The sequence below is a fragment of the Panthera tigris genome, chromosome F3 (genome assembly GCF_018350195.1).
Source record: "Panthera tigris isolate Pti1 chromosome F3, P.tigris_Pti1_mat1.1, whole genome shotgun sequence".
In the NCBI taxonomy this organism is placed as follows: Eukaryota; Metazoa; Chordata; class Mammalia; order Carnivora; family Felidae; genus Panthera; species Panthera tigris.
Genome location: NC_056678.1, coordinates 42788104 through 42810421, shown reverse-complemented (window position 1 = coordinate 42810421; position 22318 = coordinate 42788104). Strand labels below are relative to the sequence as shown.

General features: G+C 57.7%; 1 protein-coding gene and 1 long non-coding RNA gene across 5 annotated transcripts; one reads left to right on the top strand and one right to left on the bottom strand.

The window, feature by feature from the left end:
- Positions 1–1543: 1543 nt before the first annotated feature.
- ETNK2 (ethanolamine kinase 2) lies at positions 1544–22316 on the top strand. 4 transcript variants are annotated; one of them, XR_006213784.1, is made up of 10 exons: positions 1546–1973; positions 3643–3902; positions 6879–7001; positions 11733–11875; positions 12680–12763; positions 15207–15352; positions 16800–16873; positions 18409–18586; positions 19848–20028; positions 20455–22316. XR_006213784.1 is itself a non-coding variant. In XM_042975616.1 (8 exons), exons 1-8 carry the CDS (start codon positions 1716–1718, stop codon positions 17073–17075), a joined length of 1152 nt encoding a protein of 383 aa, XP_042831550.1. In that variant the 5' UTR covers positions 1544–1715; the 3' UTR covers positions 17076–18029. The 4 variants fall into 4 exon arrangements, 2 of the variants coding, with proteins under 2 accessions (XP_042831550.1, XP_042831549.1); XR_006213783.1 differs by lacking the exon at positions 19848–20028; XM_042975616.1 differs by lacking the exons at positions 18409–18586; positions 19848–20028; positions 20455–22316 and adding an exon at positions 17012–18029 and having other exon boundaries at positions 1544–1973.
- On the bottom strand, positions 10058–11825 carry LOC122235751. Its single transcript, XR_006213785.1, has 3 exons — positions 11723–11825; positions 10712–10856; positions 10058–10577 (listed from the first exon to the last, which is right to left on the bottom strand). It is a non-coding gene; the product is annotated as an uncharacterized LOC122235751 (long non-coding RNA).
- Positions 22317–22318: the final 2 nt, after the last annotated feature.

The window sequence follows — 22318 nt, the reverse complement described above, 5'->3', positions numbered from 1 at the left end:
CCCAGCCCACATAAGTCAGATTCTGGGGGCTTTCCACCTTATCTCATGCAGGTGTACTTCCCACAGGTACAAAGCGGGAGACACCCTGGCAAGGGGCCACGTGCACAAGCACACAGCCCACACACCGTCCACCCCTCTCACAGACACGGGACTCAACAGGCTGAAGTCTTCTCCCACCCTTGCTCCTTGGGCTACCAGGTTGGGGAATGAGAACATCGACCTGAGGCCACGGATGCTGTCCCTCTTCATGGCAGCTGTTCACCCCTCTTTTGACCAAAAAAAGTGAAGCACTGAATGGCTCAGCCAGGCCCCGGCAAATGTCATACCTCTAGAATTGCAACCTCTTGACCTTGTGTGAGACCCTAGGGCCCCTCCAGGGCAGATTCCCAAAGGCAGGAGCTGTCTGCAACGTCCCTGTGCAAAGCCAAGAGCATGAGCCTGTGTTCGGAATCCTGGATCTGAGGCTTGGACCCCCCCACCCCCATTCTCTGAATTCTCTTGCCTGCCTGGCTTTATTTCCTTACTGCAAAAAGGCGGAGTTGGAGTCAGTGCCCTTTCCAAGTGGACATCCTGGGGATCCGTGACCTTAAAGAGGCATGCCTCCCCATCATCTCCCCATTGTGCCTGGCCAATATGACAGCCACATATAGCTATTTACATTAAAGTTAAAATTAAGCGTCACACTAGCCATATTTCAAGTGCTGGACGGTCACATGTAGCTAGTGGCCACTGCACTGGGCGGCACGGATACAGAACGTTTCCACTGTCTGGAAGTTCAGCTGGGCAGAGCTGGATTCTGGACAGCAATAATGATAGGGGCCTTGCGGTTGAGACGTTTCTGAAGAGGCCGAAGGGACAACTTGGGGAGATGGAAAATGGCCCCCTCTCTGTAGGCACTTTCCTGGATGGGGCAAGGAGAGTTCTCCCCCCTGGGCTGAAGATGAGTGAGGTTCCCATTGGCACGCCCACCCTCCACATGCATCACCTCTCCCTCGAGTATATGCGTGGGGGGCGGGAGGGAGGATTTGCCTGGGGGGGGGGGAGGCTTCCTGCAGGGAAGGGCCTTTGAGATGCAGCAGGGGACTCCTTTTTCAGGCACCGCGGACAGGGACCTAGGGCACAAGTGGGCGAGTCCAAGCCGACCTCTTGGCGGCAGCCGGATCTCCATCCTCCAGGCTGGAGTAGGGGCGCAGGAAGAGGCCTTCCCAGGCCCTGCCCCAGGCTGCCCAGGGGGAGCGGCCCCCGCCGAGCCGGGAGGAAGGAGGCCGGCCACCCCGCCGGCTCAGAGGCCGGAGAGCGAGCCCCCCGGCGGCGGCGGGGCCCGGGACCCGGGTGGAGGGGAGATCGGGCGGGCGGGGCGGGGCGAGCCAGGCCCCGCCTCCTGCGTCACGACCTCCCCGAGGGCGTCACCCCCCGCCCCGCGCCCCAGGTAGCGGCGGCCGCGGAGTTCGCGGCGGCCCGCGGGCCGGGGCGGGGGCGGGGCGGGGGGCGTTCCCGGGCCCCCGCCCCGCGCGGCCCGCCGCCCGTGATGATGTCACAATCGCGGCGGGCCCCGGCGTTCCCGGGTCGGCTTCGGGCGCAGATCCGAGCGGGCAGCGGGCTCCTGAGTCATGGACTTCCCTTGGCCCCTCCTCTACCACTCCCACCGCCGCGCCGGGCCCCCCCGCAGGGGCTAGCGCTCGCGCGGCGGCTCCGAGGGGGTGGGGCTGCTGGGAATGGCTGTGCCCCCTTCGGCTCCTCTGCCGTGCTCGCCCTTTTACCTGAGGCGGCAGGCGCCGTGCCCGCAGTGCTCATGGGGCATGGAGGAGAAGGCGGCGGCCGGCGCGGGCTGCCGGGAGCCGCCGGGCGCCCCGAGGGCCGCCGCCGTCCCTTGCTTCGGCATATCCGTGGACCAGGACGACATCCTCCCGGGCGCCCTGCGCCTCATCCAGGAGCTGCGGCCACATTGGAAGCCCGAGCAAGTTCGGACTAAGGTAGCCGAGCGGGCGCGGGGTCGGGCTGGGGCCCTGTGGGGGATGCGTGGACGTCTGTCCGTGCATCCTTCCGGGTGGCGCTTCCAGGGGCGCGCGGCTGCTGCGCAGGGCAGGGTTGCAATGGTGGTCCGGGCATGTATTTTGCTCCGTCTGTTCTGGTCCCTAAGCAGAGCCAGGCCCCCACCTCCCTCGGTCCCCACGCACACACACCCCCCCACACGCACCCCTCCTCCCGGGGCTCGCGGGCTGCCGGAGGTCCACCTGCCCACCGTCAGCGTGCTGCGCGCGAGGGCCCCACCCCCTGTCGCCGCGCGCGGGTGCCCCTCGCTGCCCAGAGGAGCGCGCGCGGCCGGCACTGAAACCTGAGGAGGCAGGAACTTTTAAGGGACACCCCCCCCCACCCCCCCCCACCCCCACCCCACACAAACACACATCCCTGCCCCTTCTCCACCCGGCGGTGGGAGCAAAGTCTCCAGGTTCTGAGCGGTTCCTGCCGGTCCCTGGAGCCACCGTGCAGAATCTGGCTAGCCCGGAGCCCCCAGAGCCCCAGGCTCCGGCTCAGCACCCCCGCACAGGGCGCCTCCCCACCCCCAGCTGGGCACATTCTCAGGGACACAGATGTGGGCAGAGCTTCCCACTGAGGAGCCTCAGGCAGACTCCCCAGCTGATCTGCATCCTCTGAAGAGTCTTCACCTGCCCACCCTCCCTCAGGCCCTCTGGGAGCTGCCTGTGGCGGGAGGAAGGCGTCCTGAGCGGGGCACCTGCAGCCAGTGCTGGAGGGGCAGGTCTTCCGGATGGGGAAAGGCCAGGATCCCAGACCAGCTGCAGAGGCTGACACCCCTTGGGGGAAGGGATGGGTGGGTAGCATTTTCAAAATAAAAGACCCACAAGCCACCAGGTACGTCCCAGGTGAATTCCAGCACAGGTTGAACAGGCTACCAGCCAGTCCCTCTTCTCCCTGCGCCTCACTTTCCCCACCTAGAATTGGTTCACGTGTCCTCTAAAGCCCCATAAATTCCATGGTTCATTCCTTCTTGTCACCCTACCCCGAGAGTCTGTTCTCCCCAGCCCACGGCCTACCGTCTTTCCTGGTTTGGAGCTCAGAGGCCCCAAGGAGCTCTGACCACCAAAGCCCTGGGGTGGGTGTGGGTGCCAACTTCAGTACCTCCCGTGCCTCCGCTGCTGGATGGGGTGAGAGCAGCAGACAGCCCTCCGCCTGGCAGAGAGGCAGCCGGGTCGGAATGTACTCATCCCGGGCAGCTCCCGACCCTCCCTGGCCACATTCTGGTCCACGGGGGTTTCTTTCAGGGATGGGGGAGTAAATAGGGGGAGGGGGCTTCTACCCACCAAGGAGTGTGGGAGTTCCTCCACTGCCAAATCCCATCCGCTAGAGGCAGACCCAGGAGAAGTGAGGCGGCCTGGGTTTTGTTTTTGGGTTTTGTTCTCGAACTCTTAAGTGTACCCCAAGCACCGAGGACAGAGTAAAGCATCAGGAACAGAAGGAACAATGCTGAGCTCTTGCTTGAGTGAGAGGGCCGAAGGATGGGGGCTTCTGTGCAGCTGTGCTCGGCATTCACATCATTCAAATGAGCACCTGGGCTGGGGAGCCGTGGGGCAAGCGCAGAGACCCTGCCCCATGCACCCTTGCGCTCCCCTCTCCCCCTGCTAGCGCTTCACCGATGGCATCACCAACAAGCTGGTGGCCTGCTACGTGGAGGAGGACATGGGGGACTGTGTGCTGGTCCGGGTGTACGGGGAGCGGACGGAGCTGCTGGTGGACCGGGAGAATGAGGTCAGGAATTTCCAGCTGCTGCGAGCACATGGCTGCGCCCCCAAACTCTACTGCACCTTCCAGAACGGGCTGTGCTACGAGTACATGCGGGGCATGGCCCTGGGGCCCGAGCACATCCGGGAGCCTCGGCTCTTCAGGTGAGAAGGTTGCCCCCGGGTACCCTTCATTTCTACTATTCCTCACGCCTTGGGCTTTGAAATCCTTGGCCAGCTTCCTTGGTGTGGAGGGGAGTCCGTGATTGAGTCATAAGGTCTGTGAACTTCCTGAAACTGCAAAACGGGTGCGCGTTTTTGTGCATTGCTCTGCAGAGAGGGGCGGTAGCTTTGCATGGATTTTCGCTGGTGACTGCTTCTTGGGGGCGGCAAGTGAGAATTTGGTGAACCTGGGACCAAAGGACCTGGTTCCCTAAGTGCAGCAGGGCTCTGCTTCCTGACCTCATGCCTCAGCTCTCTGCCCACCCCATGTCTGACCTGGAAACATCTTGGAGCCTTGGAAATGAAATCTGAGCCAAATCCCCAGAGCGCCCAGGGTTTCCTGCCCCTCCCCTCCTGCCAGGGGCTCAGGCATGCTAGGAGAATGGGCCGTATCCAGGGTGAGCCTGGTTTAGCAGCCCAGAGAGACACCATCCCTCCCCTAGTCTGAGCTTCTACCGGGTTCCCTGACAGAGCGGGAACGCAGGTTTGGGAAGCTGCCCGAGGTTTCCTTACAGAGGCTCACAAGAACCCTTGACCCCCTGGGAGCCTCTCCCATTAAATGGCTGCATGTGTAGGACCCAGGAAATGGACTTAACCTTCAAGGCCCGTGGATGCCTCTGTAGGGTCTGGAAGGGGAGAGAACCAAGGAGGAGCCCATAGTGCCTTTTCTCTCCTCTAACCATTCTGGGCGGGGATGTGAGGCAGTATCCACCTTCCTCCCCCCCTGTGCCACACCCGCGTGCAGAGTGCTCAGACTACGGCAAGGTCCCAGGCAGGGTGAGGTTGACTCCTGATACTGGGGACAGCAGCACATCACAGAGGTCTGCCTGGGATCTCTGAGATGAGTCCCTTCCCACCCAAAGGGAAGGAGCCTTCCAAATACCAAGGGGGAAACAATAAAAACCCACCTAGGGACTAGACCAAGAAGTTTCTTTGCTTCCTCACCTGTTACCCAGTTAACCCCAAGTAAGCGCACCTGGCCCTATTTGCGGAGAACCCCTGGCAGGCCCTCAAGGGACTTAGAAGGGACTCTGAGATACCTTCCCCTCCAGTGCTCACTGCCTCTGGGGCTGGTCAGGCCCTGGGATATTTACATCCCGGTGTATGTTATATCTATATGTGTACGTGTCTGTCTGTCTGTAGGTAGGGGGACATACAGACCTGCACAGTGGTCTTCTCAGGCTCCGGCTGAGCACCCGGCCTGAAGATAGGAGGTCAGAGCAGGGTGAGGGCCCGGGGAATCCTGGCCTGGCTTCTCCCACCCTATCCTCCCAGCTCTCCTTCAGTCTTGTGTCCCCACCAGATCACTCCCAGTCTCGGGCCACCTCTGTGAATCTGGTGCCGTGACTCATTCTCTCGTGGAGACAAAGATCGCTGTAAGGAAGATTGAAGATGGATTTAGGTTCGGTAACAATCTTACATTTGGGAGAGAGCCAGAAATTGGGATAGGTGTAGGAGGTAGGCTCTTCCTTGATGATTTTCCAATCTTTCTAGAGTGAAGGTGGATATCTGAGGAAGAGGCAAAGAGGGAAAGGCCTTTGGGAGCCACTTCCCCATGTTCTCCTGAACCCCCACCTCCTAACCTCTGCCTGCTGGGGCTTTGCAGCATAAAAATGCTGAGTGTTGAGGTTACTCTCATTGCTTCTCCAGACAACAGCCCTATTGATATTCAAGGAAAGGCTCTGTTCGGGCTCTAGTCGGAATCTTCCTTTGGGAAGGGAAGGCTAGGGTCTCAGGTCTGTTTCCCTGCCTTGCCTAAACCCTGGCCGGCTCCCTCCTGCCCCAGGGCCTCTAGCCTCTGAAAGCACAGCCTTCATCTCTCACCCACCCGGTGGCTGCCACGCCCCCTGCCCCCTCCACCCTTTAGGAGGTGGGAGCCTTGGGGGCTTCCGGAGGAGCCCCTAGACTGCCCTGTTATCCTGTTGGGTGATGGCCTGCCCCTTCCCAGGACCTGGCAAGGGGAGGGGTGTCCCTGGAATAGCTCAGTAACAAGGTTTCAAACAGCCAATGCCTTTGTTGTCTTTCCCAGTGATTATTATTCGAGCAACAGGCAGAGGCGAAGGAAGCTTGAATGTTGGAGGCTTGGCAGCCGGGTGGGGGGTGGGGCTCCAGAAGGGAGAGCTGGCAGAGGACTGGGGGAGCCCAGCTGGGATGCAGGGCCTCAGACGCTGGGGTCCTTATCAAGGCCCTCCCTCTCTGACCGGTCAGTCTTCCATCCACCCCCACCCTCTCCCAGCAGCCTTCCCTACCGCCCCCTCCTTCTTTCCCGGGACCTTGGATAATGTCCACAGGAGAACTTGAAAATAGAACGCTGGTTTGTTTTGCGTCCTTGGCACCCGGCCGCCAGCATCAACTCCCTGCCGCAGAGGAAGGGGCTGCCCTGGGCCGGCCTGCTCCCCTCCCCACCTTGGCCAGGCTGATAAGAGGCAGCCATTTCTTCCCTGCCTGGCATCACCACCCCCTGATCCCTCGGTGCCCTGCATTCACCTCCCCTCCCCCTCCCAGGGCATGGATCAGAGTCCAAGGAGGGAGGAGGGCCACTCCCCCCATCCCCAGGTGACCCCTCTGTCCCCAGGGGTTGCTGTGGGTACGTGACCCTGGGGGGGGGGGGCGGTGGGCAGGGTCATTGACCTGTGGCCAACGGCCCAGTGTTTTGCCTTCCTCCTCCCTGAAGCAGCCCCAGCTCTGGTTCTGGAAAGGCTGCTGCCGGGCCAAAGGCCTTATCTCCTTTTCATGCCTTCTGCCCAGACTTGCCTTCTGCGGGAGCAAAAGCCCCTAAAGGATCTGTGATAGTTCCATACTCGGCCCTCTGGCTAGCCCCACCATGGACCCTGGAGGCCCCCTTTCTGGTCAGGAGGGGCTGAGCTGGGATGGGCTTGCCCCATGCTGATACTGTACCTTTCCTGTTTTCTGCTGCAGGCTAATCGCCTTAGAAATGGCAAAGATTCACACCATCCACGCCAACGGCAGCCTGCCCAAGCCCACCCTCTGGCACAAGATGCACAATTATTTCACCCTCGTGAAGAACGAGATCAACCCCAGGTACAAAGAGCTGGGAGGGTTCGAGGCTGCTTCTGTCTCTGCCGCCTTAATGCAATCCCGCCTCCGTTCTTTAGGCTCCATCCGACCCCACCAGGAGGTTGAGGGGCTTCAGTCCTGACTGCTCTGTCTGTCTCCAAGCAGAGCTGAGCCGACTGACCGGATCTCAGGGACTCAGATCCCCAGCTTTATACCTAAGTGTTCATTTCTCCTTGAGTCTTCGGGTTGCGGTAGAGACCGGGGTTAGGGACTGTCTTCCCCTTTACTTAAAAGGAAACTGAGGCTTAGAGCTTTACCCAGTGTCAGGCTCGTCCCAGGCAGGGTTCTGTTTCCCAGCCCAGGGCCCTTTCTACCTAAGCGGACTCCTGAGCAACCAGTAGGGAGAACCCAGCCTCTGAGAACGGGGTGAGGCTGAGTTCATGATCAGTCAGAAGAACTCAGCTCATCAGTTGACAAGCCCTTGGGACATCAAGACTCCTGCTACTTGCCCGGACGCCTCTTGTCCCCGTGTGCCTCTGGGGACCCTGCTTCCCACCTTATTCAAACTGACAGCTTGTAGTGTCCTCTCTGCTCTTTCCAAGGAAGGGGTGCTCCACTCATCCCTAACATTGCCTTTCCCCAGCTAAGACAGGGTTCCCAGACAGCAAGGGAGGCTCTCTGGCCAGCAACTTGGGAGTCCTTTTAGCTTCCAGGTACCTGGCTCCCCAACATACCCTCGAGTGCTGGAGTAGGCATGGGGAGTTGGAGAGAAGAGTGTCCCCCCTGCCCCCTCCAGGAAAAGGCAGTAGTGAGTCTCTGATCCCTCCATGTTCCCTGCTGGGTTGAACATCACTCTTGTTCTAGAGGTTCATGGGAGTAGAGTACAGAAGAGGTTTGGGGGGAAGGTATCTCCTTCCCTCCTCTAAGATGACAAGACAATAATTAACTCTATCCCGATCATGTGTCACACACACACACGCACACACGCACGATTTTATCTGGATCCTCCCATTTAATGATTATCAAGCACTGCTTTAGGACTATTTGTTCAGGATGGCCCACGTTCAGACCTTCTATGCCAAATGTTATCACTGGGACAAGAGTCGCCTACCCCCTTAGGACTGAAACAGCACATGGAGAGCAGGATCCTGGGGTGTCTAAGTCAACAGGACCCTCTGATCATGTAACCCACCACTTTCATCTGACAGATGGAAAAACTGAGGTCTGGAGAAGGGGATGGGGCTTGTCCAAGGTCAGTGGCAGCTCAAGGGCTAGAGTCCAGGTTGGGTGCTCGGGCATGACCCTCGCCACCTCAGCTTCCTTTGACTGTACTGTCACCGTGTAACCTTCAGGGGTGACCTTGTTGGGAGCAGGGTGGTCCCTGGAGAAGAACTGACCAACTACCTTTGCTCTTGTCGTACCTTTGACCTTGGGCAAATCAAGTTGTTTAACTTCTCAGAGCCTCTTTTGGGGACGGTGCCTGCCCTAAACTGCCTGACCTATCCCACATGGGTAGTACTGAGCAGTGACCTGGACAAGACAGAGCTCTTGAGCTCCAGTCACAGGGTAATAACCCAGGTTTAGTCCTGCATTTCCCAAACGCTGACTGGGATTTTAAAACAACGAAAACCATGGCTGTGACATTGGCCCTGCCCTCAAGGAGCTTAGGAACCTTAGGAAGGAGCAAGGGTGCATAGGACCTGCCTGTGCATAGCTACCAAAGAAGGCCGGGTGTATGATGCATGCGGGGGTGGGAGAACCGGGGCAAGTTTTCTCGGCAGAGGTAGTGGGCAGAGCTGGGAAGGGAGGTCACTCGGGCTGGAGGAGATGGAGAAATATGCTTGGCTCATGGGTGACGAGTGGCTAAGGGTGGTTGGAGCAGGCCTTCAGGAGGGATCGGGAAGGGCTACGGGAGGCGGGGCTGCAGAGGTGGGTTGGAGCTAGACTGGAAGGGCCCTTCCATGCCAGGTTCAGGAGCCAGGATATCATTTAGCAGCGGGAAGTCATTGAGCCAGGGACCACGACTGTGGTTTAGGAAGAAAGCCCTCCTGCGTTGTAAAGGACAGGATCAGGTGGGATTTGGGGAAGCGGGGATAGGGACTTGAGGGGGGCGGCCAGCTCGGGGAGTGTTGAAACTGAATGGGCAAGATCTGGAACTAGGGCTCCCCACGTTTGAGCATAGCGTTCCCCTGGGCGCTGGCTAAGCGCAGGTTCCTGGCCCTGGCTGACCTTGGTGATTGGCTGGGAGGTCTTGCGTTAGACCCTAGAATTCTGCCTTTGCCAGGTTCCTCCGGTGATTCTGAGGCAGGGGACCAAGGAACCACATTTTTAGGAACATTGCCCTGGGGCAGCTTCATGGTGGGGAGGGGGGATGGAAAATGGGGGGTGAGTCAGAGACTTGGAATAGATTTGGTAGCCTTGGTATTTGGTTGGGCATAGAGGTGTCTGGGGTGGCTGGGACAATGGGGGCGGCAGTCATTGCTTTGGGGGCATCAGGAGGAGATTTGGATGGGCTGAGTGCTATCAGGGCAGAGGTGATGGGCCAGGAAGCTCCAGCATATAGCCTACTGTGGGTACATTTCCCCCCTGGATCCTGAAAGCTGAGGACACTTGGCAGGGAGCAGTTTTTTCATCAGGAGGAACCCCCAGGCTTCCCTGGGGGCCCTGCAGCCCCTGCGTCCCCCTCCTGCTGCCTCTAGGGGACAGTCTGCCTGAGGTGTGATGGTTTCTGTGATGCGCTGGTCGTTACTATTCTGCCAACCACACAGCCTTGAGAGAGTCTAGTGGTGTCCGGGCTGAAGGTAGCAAAGCTAGCGGAGTTTCAAGTTCTCAGGGGAGGGAAGCGGGGTGGCCAAGGGAGGCTGCCCGGGGAGATAGGAGGCCTGGATTGTTCCCACAGTAACCGTCTGCGTGGCCTTGGGGTGGGTAAGGTGGGGGTCAGGCAGAGGTCAGAGCCTGGGCAGCAGGTATCTTAGATGTCAAAGATGTTTTTCAGGCTGAGACCTGGCCAAACCAAAGAAAGCCTCCTAATTCTTATCTTTAGATGGTCTTGGACCAAGGGAAAAAAATCTTAAACGGTATCTTCTTAAGGAGAGCCAAGATTGAAACGCATCTTAGGCAGACCAGTCAACACAGATAAACTCCAGTGAGGGTAAAGGAAGGCCTCCCCAGATCACCCCCATTAACAGATTCTTCCGGCCTTTGCCGGGCCTTTGCAGAGCCTCTGACAGGGGCACCGAGGCCCTCACGGTTAGGAGGTTCGACTTGACTTTGGATCCATGGACAGGCTGGGGATTGCCTCTCTTAGGTGAGGAGGAAGAGGGTTCAGCTGTGCAAGAGACTTCTGGAAGCTGGAGAGCCTCTGTCTTTCCACGAGCCTCAGTTTCCCCATAGAGTTGGCCTAGAGGCCTAAGATCCTCTTTAGTTTTGACCTTCTTGAAGCCTGCCGTTTGTCCTTCTCCATGGGGACAGGGGGATGCCTGCTAAACGCTCTTTGCCATGTTTCAGCCTCTGGACCGGGTGAGGGAGTGACGGGGCCTCCTTTGGGAGGATCGGGAGGACGTATCCCATTCTCCTCCTCCTGCACATACTCTGGCCGCTCTGGATAAGAAAGCAAACAGGAGATACATGGAGATAGAACAGGAGATAAAACCCCAGCCTCCTCCCTTCCACCCACTGGTGGTTCTGGGGTTTCAAGGGCTGTGCTAATATTTGGCTTTTCAGTGTGCACAGACCTGTGTGCTTCCTGGGGACCAAAGTTCAGAGCATCCCAGCACAGTGCGCCCTCACCAGTGAGGGCATGGCCTCTGTTACCAGCCGTGATCGACCCATTCGTTCACTTCTCCACGCGTGTTTCCTTCCGCAGTGGTGCGTCATGTGCTGCGGGTCGGGGCAGGGCACAGAGGAGGGGTGACCTCCATCATCTCTGTTCCCGCCCTCAAGTTGCCCACGAATGCAGTCTGGCCTGGGTCGAGGAAACACACGCTCGTACTTCAAGGCGGAAGGGACGAGTCACTGGGGAGCTACAGAGCGAGTGCTGGGTTGAAAGGCCCTAATGTTCCCTTGGTCTTAGAGGAGTGAGCCCAAGACGCAGTTCGTTTGCTTTCTTAAGTGGGCCTGAGTGGTCTCTCTCTGAGCTGAGTAGCTAGGCTTTATGAGCTCTCTGGTCCTTTCCCCCTGTGACACCAGCCGCTGGAGAGGGAGGGGGACATACCAGGGCATACCTCTGCCTCCTCTAATGCCAGTGGGCCAGCCTCTCCACAGGGCCTTGTGACGCCTCCACAGACCGTCTAGTTTTAGGGAGCTACACCTTCCTCTAGGAATCTTCTAGCACGCTAAGACAGGCCTGTTTGCAGCTCTCCCCTCTGCCCTTGTTGTCTTAGTCTGGAATCATTGGATGTGGACGCTCATTCTCCCCTCCTGTCCTCTCTCTCTGCCTCCTTCCTTACCTTCCTATCCCTTCCACAAAGTAGCAGGGATGCCGTGGGCTCAGGCACATCTATGCTTTGCGAAATGTTCTTATGCCCATGTTTTAATAAGCTTCTTAGGGTAACTACAGGAAGTCAGGAGATCAGGAAGCCCTAGTGCCATTTTACAGATGACAAAAGTGAGGGTCTGAAGGGTGAGCCATTTGTCCAGGGCCCCTCTGCGGTAAATGGTAGTGATAAGGCCCGAGCTCAGGGCTCTTGAGGCCAAGTACCTACCTGTCTCCTATCAGCCCTCCCCTCACCGGCCACCTTTCTTACCACTGCCCAGCCTTTCTGCAGATGTCCCCACGGTGGAGGTGTTGGAACGGGAGCTGGCCTGGCTGAAGGAGCACCTGTCCCAGTTGGATTCCCCTGTGGTGTTTTGTCACAATGACCTGCTCTGCAAGAACATCATCTATGACAGCACCAAAGGTACAGTTCTCTGGGTCTGTTTGGACAGCAGCGGGGCTCAGGCTGATCGATCAGCCGCCTTCGAGGTTCTGTTCCTCAGACTGGCACTTGGACAAGCAAAAGGAGACCTTCTAGTTTAGATCTCAAGGTGATCTAAGAAAAGGGGGCGCCTGGATGGCTCTGTCGGTTAAGCATCTGACTTCGGCTCAGGTCATTGTCTTGTGGTTCGTGGGTTTGAGCCCCGCATCGGGCTCTCTGCTGTTAGCAAAGAGCCCACTTGGGATCCTCTGTCCCCGCCTCTCTCTGCCCCTCCCCCACTCGTGCTCTTTCTCCCTCAAAAATAAGGAAAACAAGAAATTTCCTCTTAGAAACCTCTGCCAAAAAAGAACTCAAAATCCTGGTTTGCAGAGGTCCTCAGTGTTAGGACACCTGAGCTATTCCTTCTGACCACATTTTGGGGTTCCAAGGACCTCTTGGATGGCCCAAACCTTCATGGAGCCAGAACTTTCCTGTGTTCCTAATGAGCGCTCCACCCCTAGGAAGTACTTACCTTTATTTCTGGCCCTTAGCCATGCTGAGGACAGATGCCTTTAGATGAGCAGAGCGTGAGGGTCCCCCTGTGTGAGAGGGACAGCCAGAGGTAGGGGGAGGGCAGATGGACAAAGAAACAGCTTAGATTACCGCCGAGGAGGGTGTGTTAGGCCGGGTTGCTGCAGAGGCCAGCGAGAGTCAGTGGGTGCATTCCAGAGGCCCGTGGAAACGTGCCCTGGCCCTGTTTCCCTGTCTCCTGGGACCAACTTTTATTGCCTCTCTTCTACCTTGTAGGCCATGTACGGTTCATTGACTATGAATACGCCGGCTACAACTACCAAGCTTTTGACATTGGCAACCATTTCAATGAGTTTGCAGGTAAGAAGGGTATTAATTACCATTTGGTCTTTGTCCAAGTTGCCTTCCTTATGAAGGAAGGCCAGGTCCAGGGTGAGCATGAGACGGGGGGTTGTGTACTTGCTAGGTGGAGGCTTAACAGCACAGCCCCTGTCCTCCCAAATCTCACAACCTGTCTGGGGGAGGCACAGCCTGCCTGGAGGGAGCTCCAGATCTCATGGTGGGGGCCGGACCCACATACACAGAGCAGACCCCTGCTAGCCCATATGGCAGTTTGGTACAAATCAGGAAAATGTGCCCTCTGTGGGATCCCTGAGGAGACTCGGCTTGGCGTGTGAGTTAGAAAAAAACCCCAGGGCACGTTGCTGGCTCAGTCAGTGGAGCGCGTGGCTCTGGATTTCGGGGTTGTGAGTTTGAGCCCCACGTTGGGTGTAGAGGATTACTTAAAATTTTTTTTTTAATCTTAAAAAAAAAACAAACAAACAACTCCTTCCTCTGGGCAGACACAGCCCATGCCAGCTGGGCCAGCACAGGACAACCATAGTCTCTGCTTGCCTCCCTGCCCAAGCTTCCTGTTGCACAATTGTGAATAAGGATCCCGCTTGTGGATAAGGAACAGAATAAGCTAGTGGCCTGATGAGAATAATCTAGGTGGAACTAGTTAAAAGTATACACTCTGCCACTTGACTGTCCAAGTTCAAAGCCTAGCTTTGTTGCTTGCCCGCTGTGTGGTCCTTGGGCAGGTTACTTACCTTCTCTGTGCCTCTGTAAGGTGGAGATATTATTAGTGCCTGCTTCGTAGCATCAGCGTGAGATACACACACGAGTGTAGCACATGCTAAGCATCATATTGGCATCGGCTGCTGATGTCAGGCAGGGAGGCCTTCCGGCGGCGAAGGGAGACCGGCGCAGGAATGGAGGACGGGGGCGGGGGGTGTTTCGTAGGGGTGGCCGAATGTTCAGTAAAGGCACAGTGTGTACAATCGCATCATTTGTGTAAAGGGAGTGGGGTAGGTTTTGCCAGCTTGAGGGCTTAACGGTTAAACAGTTTGGGGCTAAAGAGGCAACTCGTGGATGGAGCTTGGGCCCTGGGGCTGGAGGGACATCACCAGGCTGACAGTGTGGGATGCATGGTGTGCTCAGCCCCTGTGGCTTAGGACAGGTGAGGCACACCCAGGCCAGCTGTAAAGCTGCCACCTGGCCCAGCCTCAGCCACTCCCGGGCCCAATCCTGGCCAACCGTGTCCCTTCAATAATCTCAGGTGACCAGGTCTGTCAAGCTCTGATTGCACCTGAGGCTGTGACTCACTGGGGTGGCCACCAGCTGCATCTGGGAACCCAAGGGACCAGGGGGCCTCAGCTGGGCAGAGCAGCTACGCTGTGGGGTGTGGCACAGAGCAGAGGCTGGCACCGGCAGGGCCCTGGGCCTGTGAGTGTTCGGCTGCCAGACCCACTGGCCTTTCCAGAGGGTGATCTCTTAAGCATTTTAAGCCCTCCTCACCCACCACACAGAGCAAAGTCCAGCTGGAATTTCTCCAAAGGGACAGATTGCATCCTGCTCCCAAGTTGAGAATGAAGGAGGCAGATCCTAGCATGGGGGAAGGAGGAGGGCGGGGAAGGAGACTGGGAGCCAGGCGGGGAGCTCCTGGGCTCTTGGGAGCAGGGAGACCCAGTACTGAAAGTAGGAGAGAAGAGTTGCAACCCTGAATTCACCTCTAACCGGCTCTGTGACCCAGCGCAGGTTTCTTCTCTCTGGGCCTTAGTTTCTACAACTGTGCAAGGAGCTTCTTTTCCAGCCATACTCTCGGGGCCCCAGAGGCTTTGTTTCTCCAGGAATAGGAGAGAAGCTTGGGAAAGACAAGAAGGAAAGGAGAGGGAGGAAGAGACCATGGGGAAGGTGGCCCGGGCCTGGTCCTGTCTTAAACGAACCGCCGCTTTCTGTCCCAGCTCTGAAGCCAAGGCCTCTGCCACCGTGCCCAGGATATGGCTGGTGCGGATCGGGCTGGCAGCTTGAGGCCTCAAGGGCAGGACCGGAAGGAATCGAAGCCATCTGGTTCCAAGCCCGGATGCATTTCCGAATCCTCTGGAGAATTGGGGGGGGGGGGGGTAGAGATGCCTGGGAATCTGTTTCTACCAAGCTCTCTAGGTGATGTTTTTAGGTGGCCAGCTCAGCACTGGTGTAGGAAGCAGCGTCTGAGACGCCTAAAAGGAAGGGGCCTAGGCTGTCTTGGGTGGGGATGGGGGGGGTTCCCCGGCCCACCCAAGACGGTGTCTCTGTGCTTTCCTCCAGCCCACGGAAAGCTGCACACATTAGCCAAGTTCGGTGGTCGAGAGGCCGTCTTCCTGGGCACAGCCCCTCGGGGCAAAGCACATGGAGGTGCTGAGGGGAGCAGGGAGCATCTGAGCTGGAGGACCCCCAGGTGGGCCCATCCCCCAGCAACCGCCTGCGGCCCCTTCCCCATCAGGTGTGAATGAGGTCGATTACTGCCGGTACCCTGGGCGGGACACCCAGCTGCAGTGGCTGAGCTACTACCTACAGGCTCAAAAGGGGATGGCCGTGACCCCCAGGGAGGTGGAGAGGCTCTATGTGCAAGTCAACAAGTTTGCCCTGGTGAGTGCCTGAGCCCGGAAGAGGGCAGGGGAGGGCAGGGGAGGGAGGGGCCCACCCTCGGTTCCCACCCTGTCACAGCCTGTGGCGGAGGAGGCAGAGCCCGGGGTTCGGTGTGAGGTCCTGGGGCCCCAGCATATGATCCCGAACCCCACCTAGACGCCCTCTTGGGCATCCCCATCTTACCGAGATGCCCTGTCCCCTGCTTTTCCCTACCCCATCAGGTCTTTCTCTTCTTCCTAAGGAAAGACTTCCAAGAAAGATCCCAGCTTCCTATTTCAGCAGTTCTCCCTTTTGGAGAAGTAGTTCTCTCTAGCCTTTCATGCTGCAGTGAAATGCTTGTTTTTTTTTTTTTTTTTTTTTCTTTGCCTTTGGAGAAGATAAGGAATGTCCGTTCTAATCCTCCTTATGAACTACCTCTGCTGACTCAGAACTCTGTGTAAGCCTCTCCCATCAGGCTCTTCCTGCTCACACGGTACTGAGCTGCTGTTGAGTGGCATTTATCCAGGGTACCGGGTCTCCGTGGCGTGTGTCCAGGGGATTGCCAGCTAGGCTTAGTAACGCCAGCCATTGCATAAGCAAGAAGACAAGCCCGCTGCTCCGGGTTTCCTGATACCTCAGTGGTGCTTAAGTAGAATCTTACCTGTCATTTTGGATTGCCTCCTGTTTCCCTCGTTGGCACAAAACTGATTCTCCATCAGGTTCTTCCTCTGAACTCTTCCACCTAGGCCTTTCTCTTGCTACCATTTTTTAGTAATCATTTGTACTTGGTAATTAGTCTGTACCCATGGAAGGTCCTGCAAAGCGGAGGGAGGGGCTGTATAGCCAACCCCAGAGGACATGGGGTGGGGGTAGGGGGCCCTGGCCTGGGATAGTAATGTCACTGCTGTGGCCTGGCCCCGAGGGTGCTTCTGGCCCTGGGGAGAGCAGTCGAATGCTTAGTCAAAGCCCAGACCCAGGACTTGCTGCTCACACATCACTCCTTTTCCAACCCGACCCCCCTCCTGACAGAAGAGGGGAAGGGGTGAAGGACCGTTAAGGGGGTCTTTCCTGATGATCACGGGACTGGGCCTGTGATCTGGTGCAGGGGTTCATTTCATCCTGGATACCTTGGCCTTGAAGACCCCGGGAGACTCCCCGGGCAGGGGAGGAGCCAGGGATGGCGTTGTCCAGGCTGGGGGACAAGCGAGGGCCCTGGAAGCACCACCCTGCCGACCCCTTCCTGGGGCGGTAGCATCGACTCCACCTTTTTCCCAAGGGTGCGAAGCCCCCAAATGCCGTCCAGTGACCTGACCTCCAAGATTTTCCCCTGACCTGTGCTGGGGAGACCCCATCGTGTCTCCGCCAGCAGCCTACTTCCGTGTCTTCCAGAGTGACTTTCCTCTAGCTGCGTGGGGTCCGTTACAGCAGTGGGTGATTGCCCTGCTGACTGACTCTGGTCTGTTTCCAGGCGTCTCACTTCTTCTGGGCACTCTGGGCCCTCATCCAGAACCAGTTCTCCACCATCGACTTTGATTTCCTCAGGTGAGTGCAGGGGCCAAGTTGGGGCGGCAGAGAGTGGGGGGGAAAGGAAAAGCTTGAGCCGAGGGCGTGGGGGCAGAGAACAGGCCAGAGAGCATCCAAAGTCCCGTCCTCCGGTCTGCTAACTTGCTCCCATTCCAGCCAGCCCGTAGCCGGTGAGGTCACCACTCTAGGGGAAACACGTGAGCCGAGAGTACCGCTCTGAAAGTGGAAGTTCTCGAACCCTCCCCTCGTGCCTGGTAGGAGACCGCTTTTCCTACTACCTCCTACGACCTCTTTTACTGCCCCTGCTCTCCTGCCAGCACTCGTAGCCACGGGGCCTGGTGGTGAATGGAACCATCCATTCCGTAACAGAGGAGACAGAGTTCCAGAGAGTGGAGGTGGCTCAGTGAGGTCACTCAGGGTTTAGCGCTTACTGTGTGGGCTGTCAGACCTCCTTCCGTGATATATTAGGGTCTGTACTGAAACCATACTTGGATATTGACCGCTGGCTCCACCGTGTAAGGTACAGATGTCCCTAAGGACCGGAGTCCTTTTTGTCCTCCATTCTGGTCCAGTCTTCTTGCCCTTTCCTCCCCCCACCTGGCTTCACAGTGTGCACAACAATTAGAGAAATGCAAAGCACAGCCACCGTGAGCTGTCACCTCACGCCCGTCAGGACAGCTGCTCACAAACAGTGTTGGTGAGAACGCAGAAAATTGGAACCCTTGGGCACTGCTGGGGGGGGAACGTAAAACCGTGCAGCTGCTGGAGAAAACCATGCTGTGCTTCCTTAAAACGTTAAAAATAGAGTTCCCGTGCAATCCAGCGTTCTCACCGCTGGGTACGTGGCCAGAATGGAAAGCAGGGTGTCAAAGAGATACCTGCACGCCCATGTCGATAGCATTGTTCACAACAGCCAGGAGGCAGCCGTGGATGGCTGAGTAGATAAACAAAATGTGGTATGCACCGACGATGGAATATTGCTCAGCCTTTTAAAGACAGGAAATCATGTCACGTGCTACAACGTATGACCTTTGAGGACATGGTACTAAGTGAAACAAGCCAGTCCCCAAAAGATCGATACCGTAGGATTCCACTTTCATGAAATAACTAAATTAGGGGGCGTTCAGTCACTAGAGCCTGTGACTCTTGATCTCAGCGTTGTGTGTTCGAGCCCCACCTGTGCGGCAGAGTTTGCTTGAAATTTAAAAAAGAAACCGAGTGGAGGGGTGGTTGCCAGGGGCTGGGAGGAGGGGGATGTGGGAAGTTGCTGCTTCATGGGTACAGAGTTTCAGTTTTGCAAAACGAGAAAGTCCCAGAGATCTGTTGCATAACGATATAAGTGTACTTAACACTGCTGAACTCTTAAAAAAAAAATTGGGGAAGAGCAGCTCCAGTCTGATCTAAGAAGAAAAATAAAATAGTTGAAGTAAAAAAAACCAAAACATCCGTCTGCCCTGGGGTTGAGCTGGTGAGACTTCCTTGTGGTGTGAGCGCCCCCAGTGGGGCCCAGTGGCTCTTCTTCTCACTGCAGGCTCCCTCTGGTCTCCTGGCAGGTACGCAGTGATCCGATTCCACCAGTACTTCAAGGTGAAGCCCCAGGTGTCAGCCTTGGAGATGCCAAAGTGACCAGCTTCCCCATCTCTCCCCTACCCATGCCTGGCAGGACCTGTGCTCCAGGGTTCACTTCTGCTCTGGGGTCCGCGCCCTCGGACAAGGTGGGAGAGGGGACAGGTGGGTGTCCAGGGCGAAGGCTCCGCCCCTGCCCCCAGTGGAAGCTGCTGGAGACCACATTCTTTTGTTGGGAGGGGCTGAGACGCCCCGGCTCTGGGGGGGTCCCCTACACCTTGCCAGATTGGGGGGTGGTGGGGTGGGGGGATTGGGGAAGTGCCTGTAGTCGGCCGGGGGCCTGGACCACAACCACCCCTTGGGAAGCCCAGTATTCACGGCCTCGGGCCATGCTGGAATCTGGGCTGCCTTAGATGTGTCTTTGACCTTCCTGGCTTAGGGGAAAGGGGAAGGTGGGAGGGCTCCTTTCTACCTCCAGTGCCCTGAGCCTCCGGCCCATCTCCCCCTGCATGCCCCACGTGGGAGGTGCTGAACCCAAACCAGCATCATGCCATCTCTGACGGATGGATGTACATAGCTTGGGGGGATGGTCTAGAACTGGGTTTGACGGCTCCCCCCCAAGCCGCCTCATCTGAGATCCCTCCCTTTCTCCAAGCCAGATCCAGTCAAACAGCCCCTTCCCAGACCTCAGCCCCAGGACCTGTGCTCCCCTCCCTCACCCTTTTTGCTCTGTTGCTTGTGTTTGGTCCCTCTGCCACCCACCAGGAGGGAAGGCAAGGGAGGGGTGATGTCCTGGGGCTCCACGGCCCAGCTTTGCTTTGTGTTTGGCCCCAGGGGGTGTAGCAACGGGTGGGGTGGCCAACAGCAGCCAGCAGACTCCTGCCTTGTGCCCTCCAGGCCCTCATTTCCAAGATTTGTCTACCTTCTGTCCTAAAGTTGACCCAAGGTCTTCCCACTAGGAAATTAGTGGGCGCTAAGGGGCAGGGGCGGGGGGACCTCCAGGGCTCGCCCGGGCACACGAGGGCCTGGGTCGGAGGGGTCGTGAAGGTGCTGAACTCATGGCCCCAGCTTCTCAACGGCCACCACCTCCTTTCTGCCCTCACGGCCTCCTGGCTCTGGCCCAAAAAGTGACTCATTTGTAAATTCTCATGGTTTTCTGCATTAAAATGGCCATTTCTGGACCACTCTGGTGTCTGAGTGCCTATGGTGAGGATGTGATGTATAGGGTATGACTAGTTCTCCTGCAGTGGGGGTCGGGGGGTGCTGCAACCTGCTTCTTCATGGTCTTTCCACCCCGGTCTCCGTGCGCCTGGCTCACCGAGGCCTGGCCGGCTGGTTTCCCTGCTCTTCTGCCTTTGACCGTCTGGCTAGAAGCGACCCCAGGAGGGTGCTGCTACCAGGGAGCTAGGCTGTGGCTTCCTGGCAGGTGGTGGTGAAGCAGTGGAGACCCTGAAGGGGGAGCACTCAAGACTCCCTCCCGGGCCACTGCTGGCTCCTAGCTGTTGAGGGGGAAGGATGCTGTCCTGCTGGCTAGCCCGCAAGGATGATTTCTGGACCCGAGGTGTCGCTTTCTCACAAGGCCGGACGGGCGGGAGAGAAGCTCCAAGGTGAGCGGGGCTGCCCCCTCTGAGCAGCCCAGGTTGCTATGGCTGCACTCCTTCCGCGGCCCCCCAGAAGGTACCCAGTGCCCTTAAGAGTGGCAACAGCAGTGGCCGCCTGCCAGGTAGACTCTGGCTGTTTGGCTTTTGCCGACAAAAGTACCGGATGCCATGGCAACCGCTGGAGCTGAGCTGGCCCCAGCAGCTGGGGCCTTCAAGGTCAGGGTGATCCAGTATGGCCGGGCCCCCAGGCATAGCCGTCCCAAGCCCAGGAAGGGTAGTCACGGAGGACGCAGGGAAGGATGTGCCCCGGCCTGGGGACCATGCCAGGGCTGGGCAGGTAGGGCCCCTGAGGGGTACCATGGGGTCAGGTGCTCATGCACGGGGCCTTCTCGTGAACTAAACGGCAGTGCCCACCCTCCTTGTTCCTCTCAGAGCCACCTCTGGAGCTGAGGGCAGAAATAACCACTGTGAAGGCAGCTTCGTTCCCAGCCTCCTGGGGCCTTGATGTCACAGCGTTGGAGACGGTTTGCAGTGGTGAGCAGGAGCTGGCCGGGACAGGGCCCCCCGGGTACCATCCTGTGCCCCTACAGCCCTGGCCACCAGCTGCACCAAAGGACTTAAGCTGCAGGTACCATCTCACTGCCTTGGAGAAAACATCCTCATCGCTCCAGTTCTCCAGGGGAGTGGGGGGAGGGGGGAGCTCAGGACACCCCTCCCCCTCAAAGCCTGGAGTCCTGTCCTTTCACTGCCACCCCAGACTAACCAGCACCCCTGCCCCCTGGTTCCGAGGGCCAGGCTGTGGCAACTCCGGGAGGAGGGCAGGGCTCTACTCCCTCAGACCTTCCTTAGGGTCTAGCAGGAGCTCGGACCCTCGGCCTTTGTAGGAGACAGAGCAGAGGCTCATGCCCCAGCCTCCCTGGTCCTGACCAGCATCTTCTATTCCCGGCCTCCCTGCCTACCTGACCCTGTGGTGCCTCTCGGGGAGACAGGGCTCCAACCAGAGGTCTTCGTGGAGGGCTCTGTCCATCCTAAGAGGATGTGGGGCATGTGAATCCAGCAGCTGGAAAGGAGGGCAGGATAAGGGATCCTATAGTAGGAGGAGGACAGTATTGGCCTCAGTCTCCCCTAAGGCCACAGAGGACTTGGGAAGAGGGAAGGGAGACGAACTCAGGACTGGCAGGCAGGGTGTGAGGGGGAGCCAGGCTGGGAGTGTCCTGACGGACTACCCTGATTTGGTTAGGAACACAGTGTGCGGGGTGGTGTGGACCGGAGGGTGGGAGGCCAGGACAGAGGAAGTTAAGATGATGAGCAATTCTCCCCCCTGACCGCTAGAGGGTGTCTTTCCCTGGGTGGCCAGCGAGGCTCGAGAGGACAGGGGTTTGTGAGGACAAGGAGAGGAGACCCAAAGCTCCGGGAAGGTAGGCTGGGAAAAACCAGCAAAGGCCAGTAGCCAGGACCCTCCCTAGATCAAAAGGCCAGGACTTCATTCCTTGACGGAATCAACCACATCTAACTTCTACCACCGCCCTGGTTGTGAACACACAACCTCTCTTAATCCAACCCAAATCTAACTTCCATTGGAATTGCCCTTCAGCTTTGCTGCTCCATTCCACCTTAAGGGAATTTTTGACCCTAAGAGTTGGTCTGTTTATCAATCATTATCAATATGCACTCTGAAAGTTGGTTATCAGCCCTTTGAAGTCCAATGGACTGTCCTCTTAGATACATGTTTGAAATCCTCCTTCAAAACCTGAGGTCACAGAGCCCTGAAGCACAGCACTAGCTCCCTTGCTTCATTAATCAGTATCCTGGGGGCCTCCTACATGGGAAAAGGCTCATGTGGATGGCCCAAGATGAGGGCCCACAGCTTTCATGAGATTTTCAAAGGGCTCCTTCTCCACAAGGGGACAAGAATTGTGGGTAAAGCTTAGCCTCGGTGTTTTCAGATGAGCATGATGAAGCCCAGAGGAGACACTGGACCCTCTGCCAAGGCCATGTGGCTACTTCTAGAGAGAACCCAAGTTTCCCTGACCCCCTGCAGTGCTCTCGCTACTGCCTTTTTTAGGATCTGGGTGGGCAATCTGTGGAGGGTCTGGCTTACCTCCTTGAGGCAGGGGCAGTGTCTTCGCAGTGCAGGCTCTGGGGGTGGTGGCAGTCACTCCAGAGGCTTGGTCTGGTCTTCCCTGGCCTCCCAGGTCCCAGGCCCGAAGCTCCCCAGTGTCGCCACAAGGGGGCAGTGGTGGCTGGGCTGGCGGCACAAGTAGAAATTCTGGACCTGGGCCAGCCTCCCTCCCTC

Coding starts and splice junctions, on each gene's coding strand:
- ETNK2 (XM_042975615.1), top strand. CDS start 1,716: ATGGCTGTGCCCCCTTCGGCTCCTCTGCCGTGCTCGCCCTTTTACCTG. Junction 1,974..3,642: donor CCGAGCAAGTTCGGACTAAG/GTAGCCGAGCGG, acceptor TCCCCCTGCTAG/CGCTTCACCGATGGCATCAC. Junction 16,874..18,408: donor ATCGACTTTGATTTCCTCAG/GTGAGTGCAGGG, acceptor GTCTCCTGGCAG/GTACGCAGTGATCCGATTCC.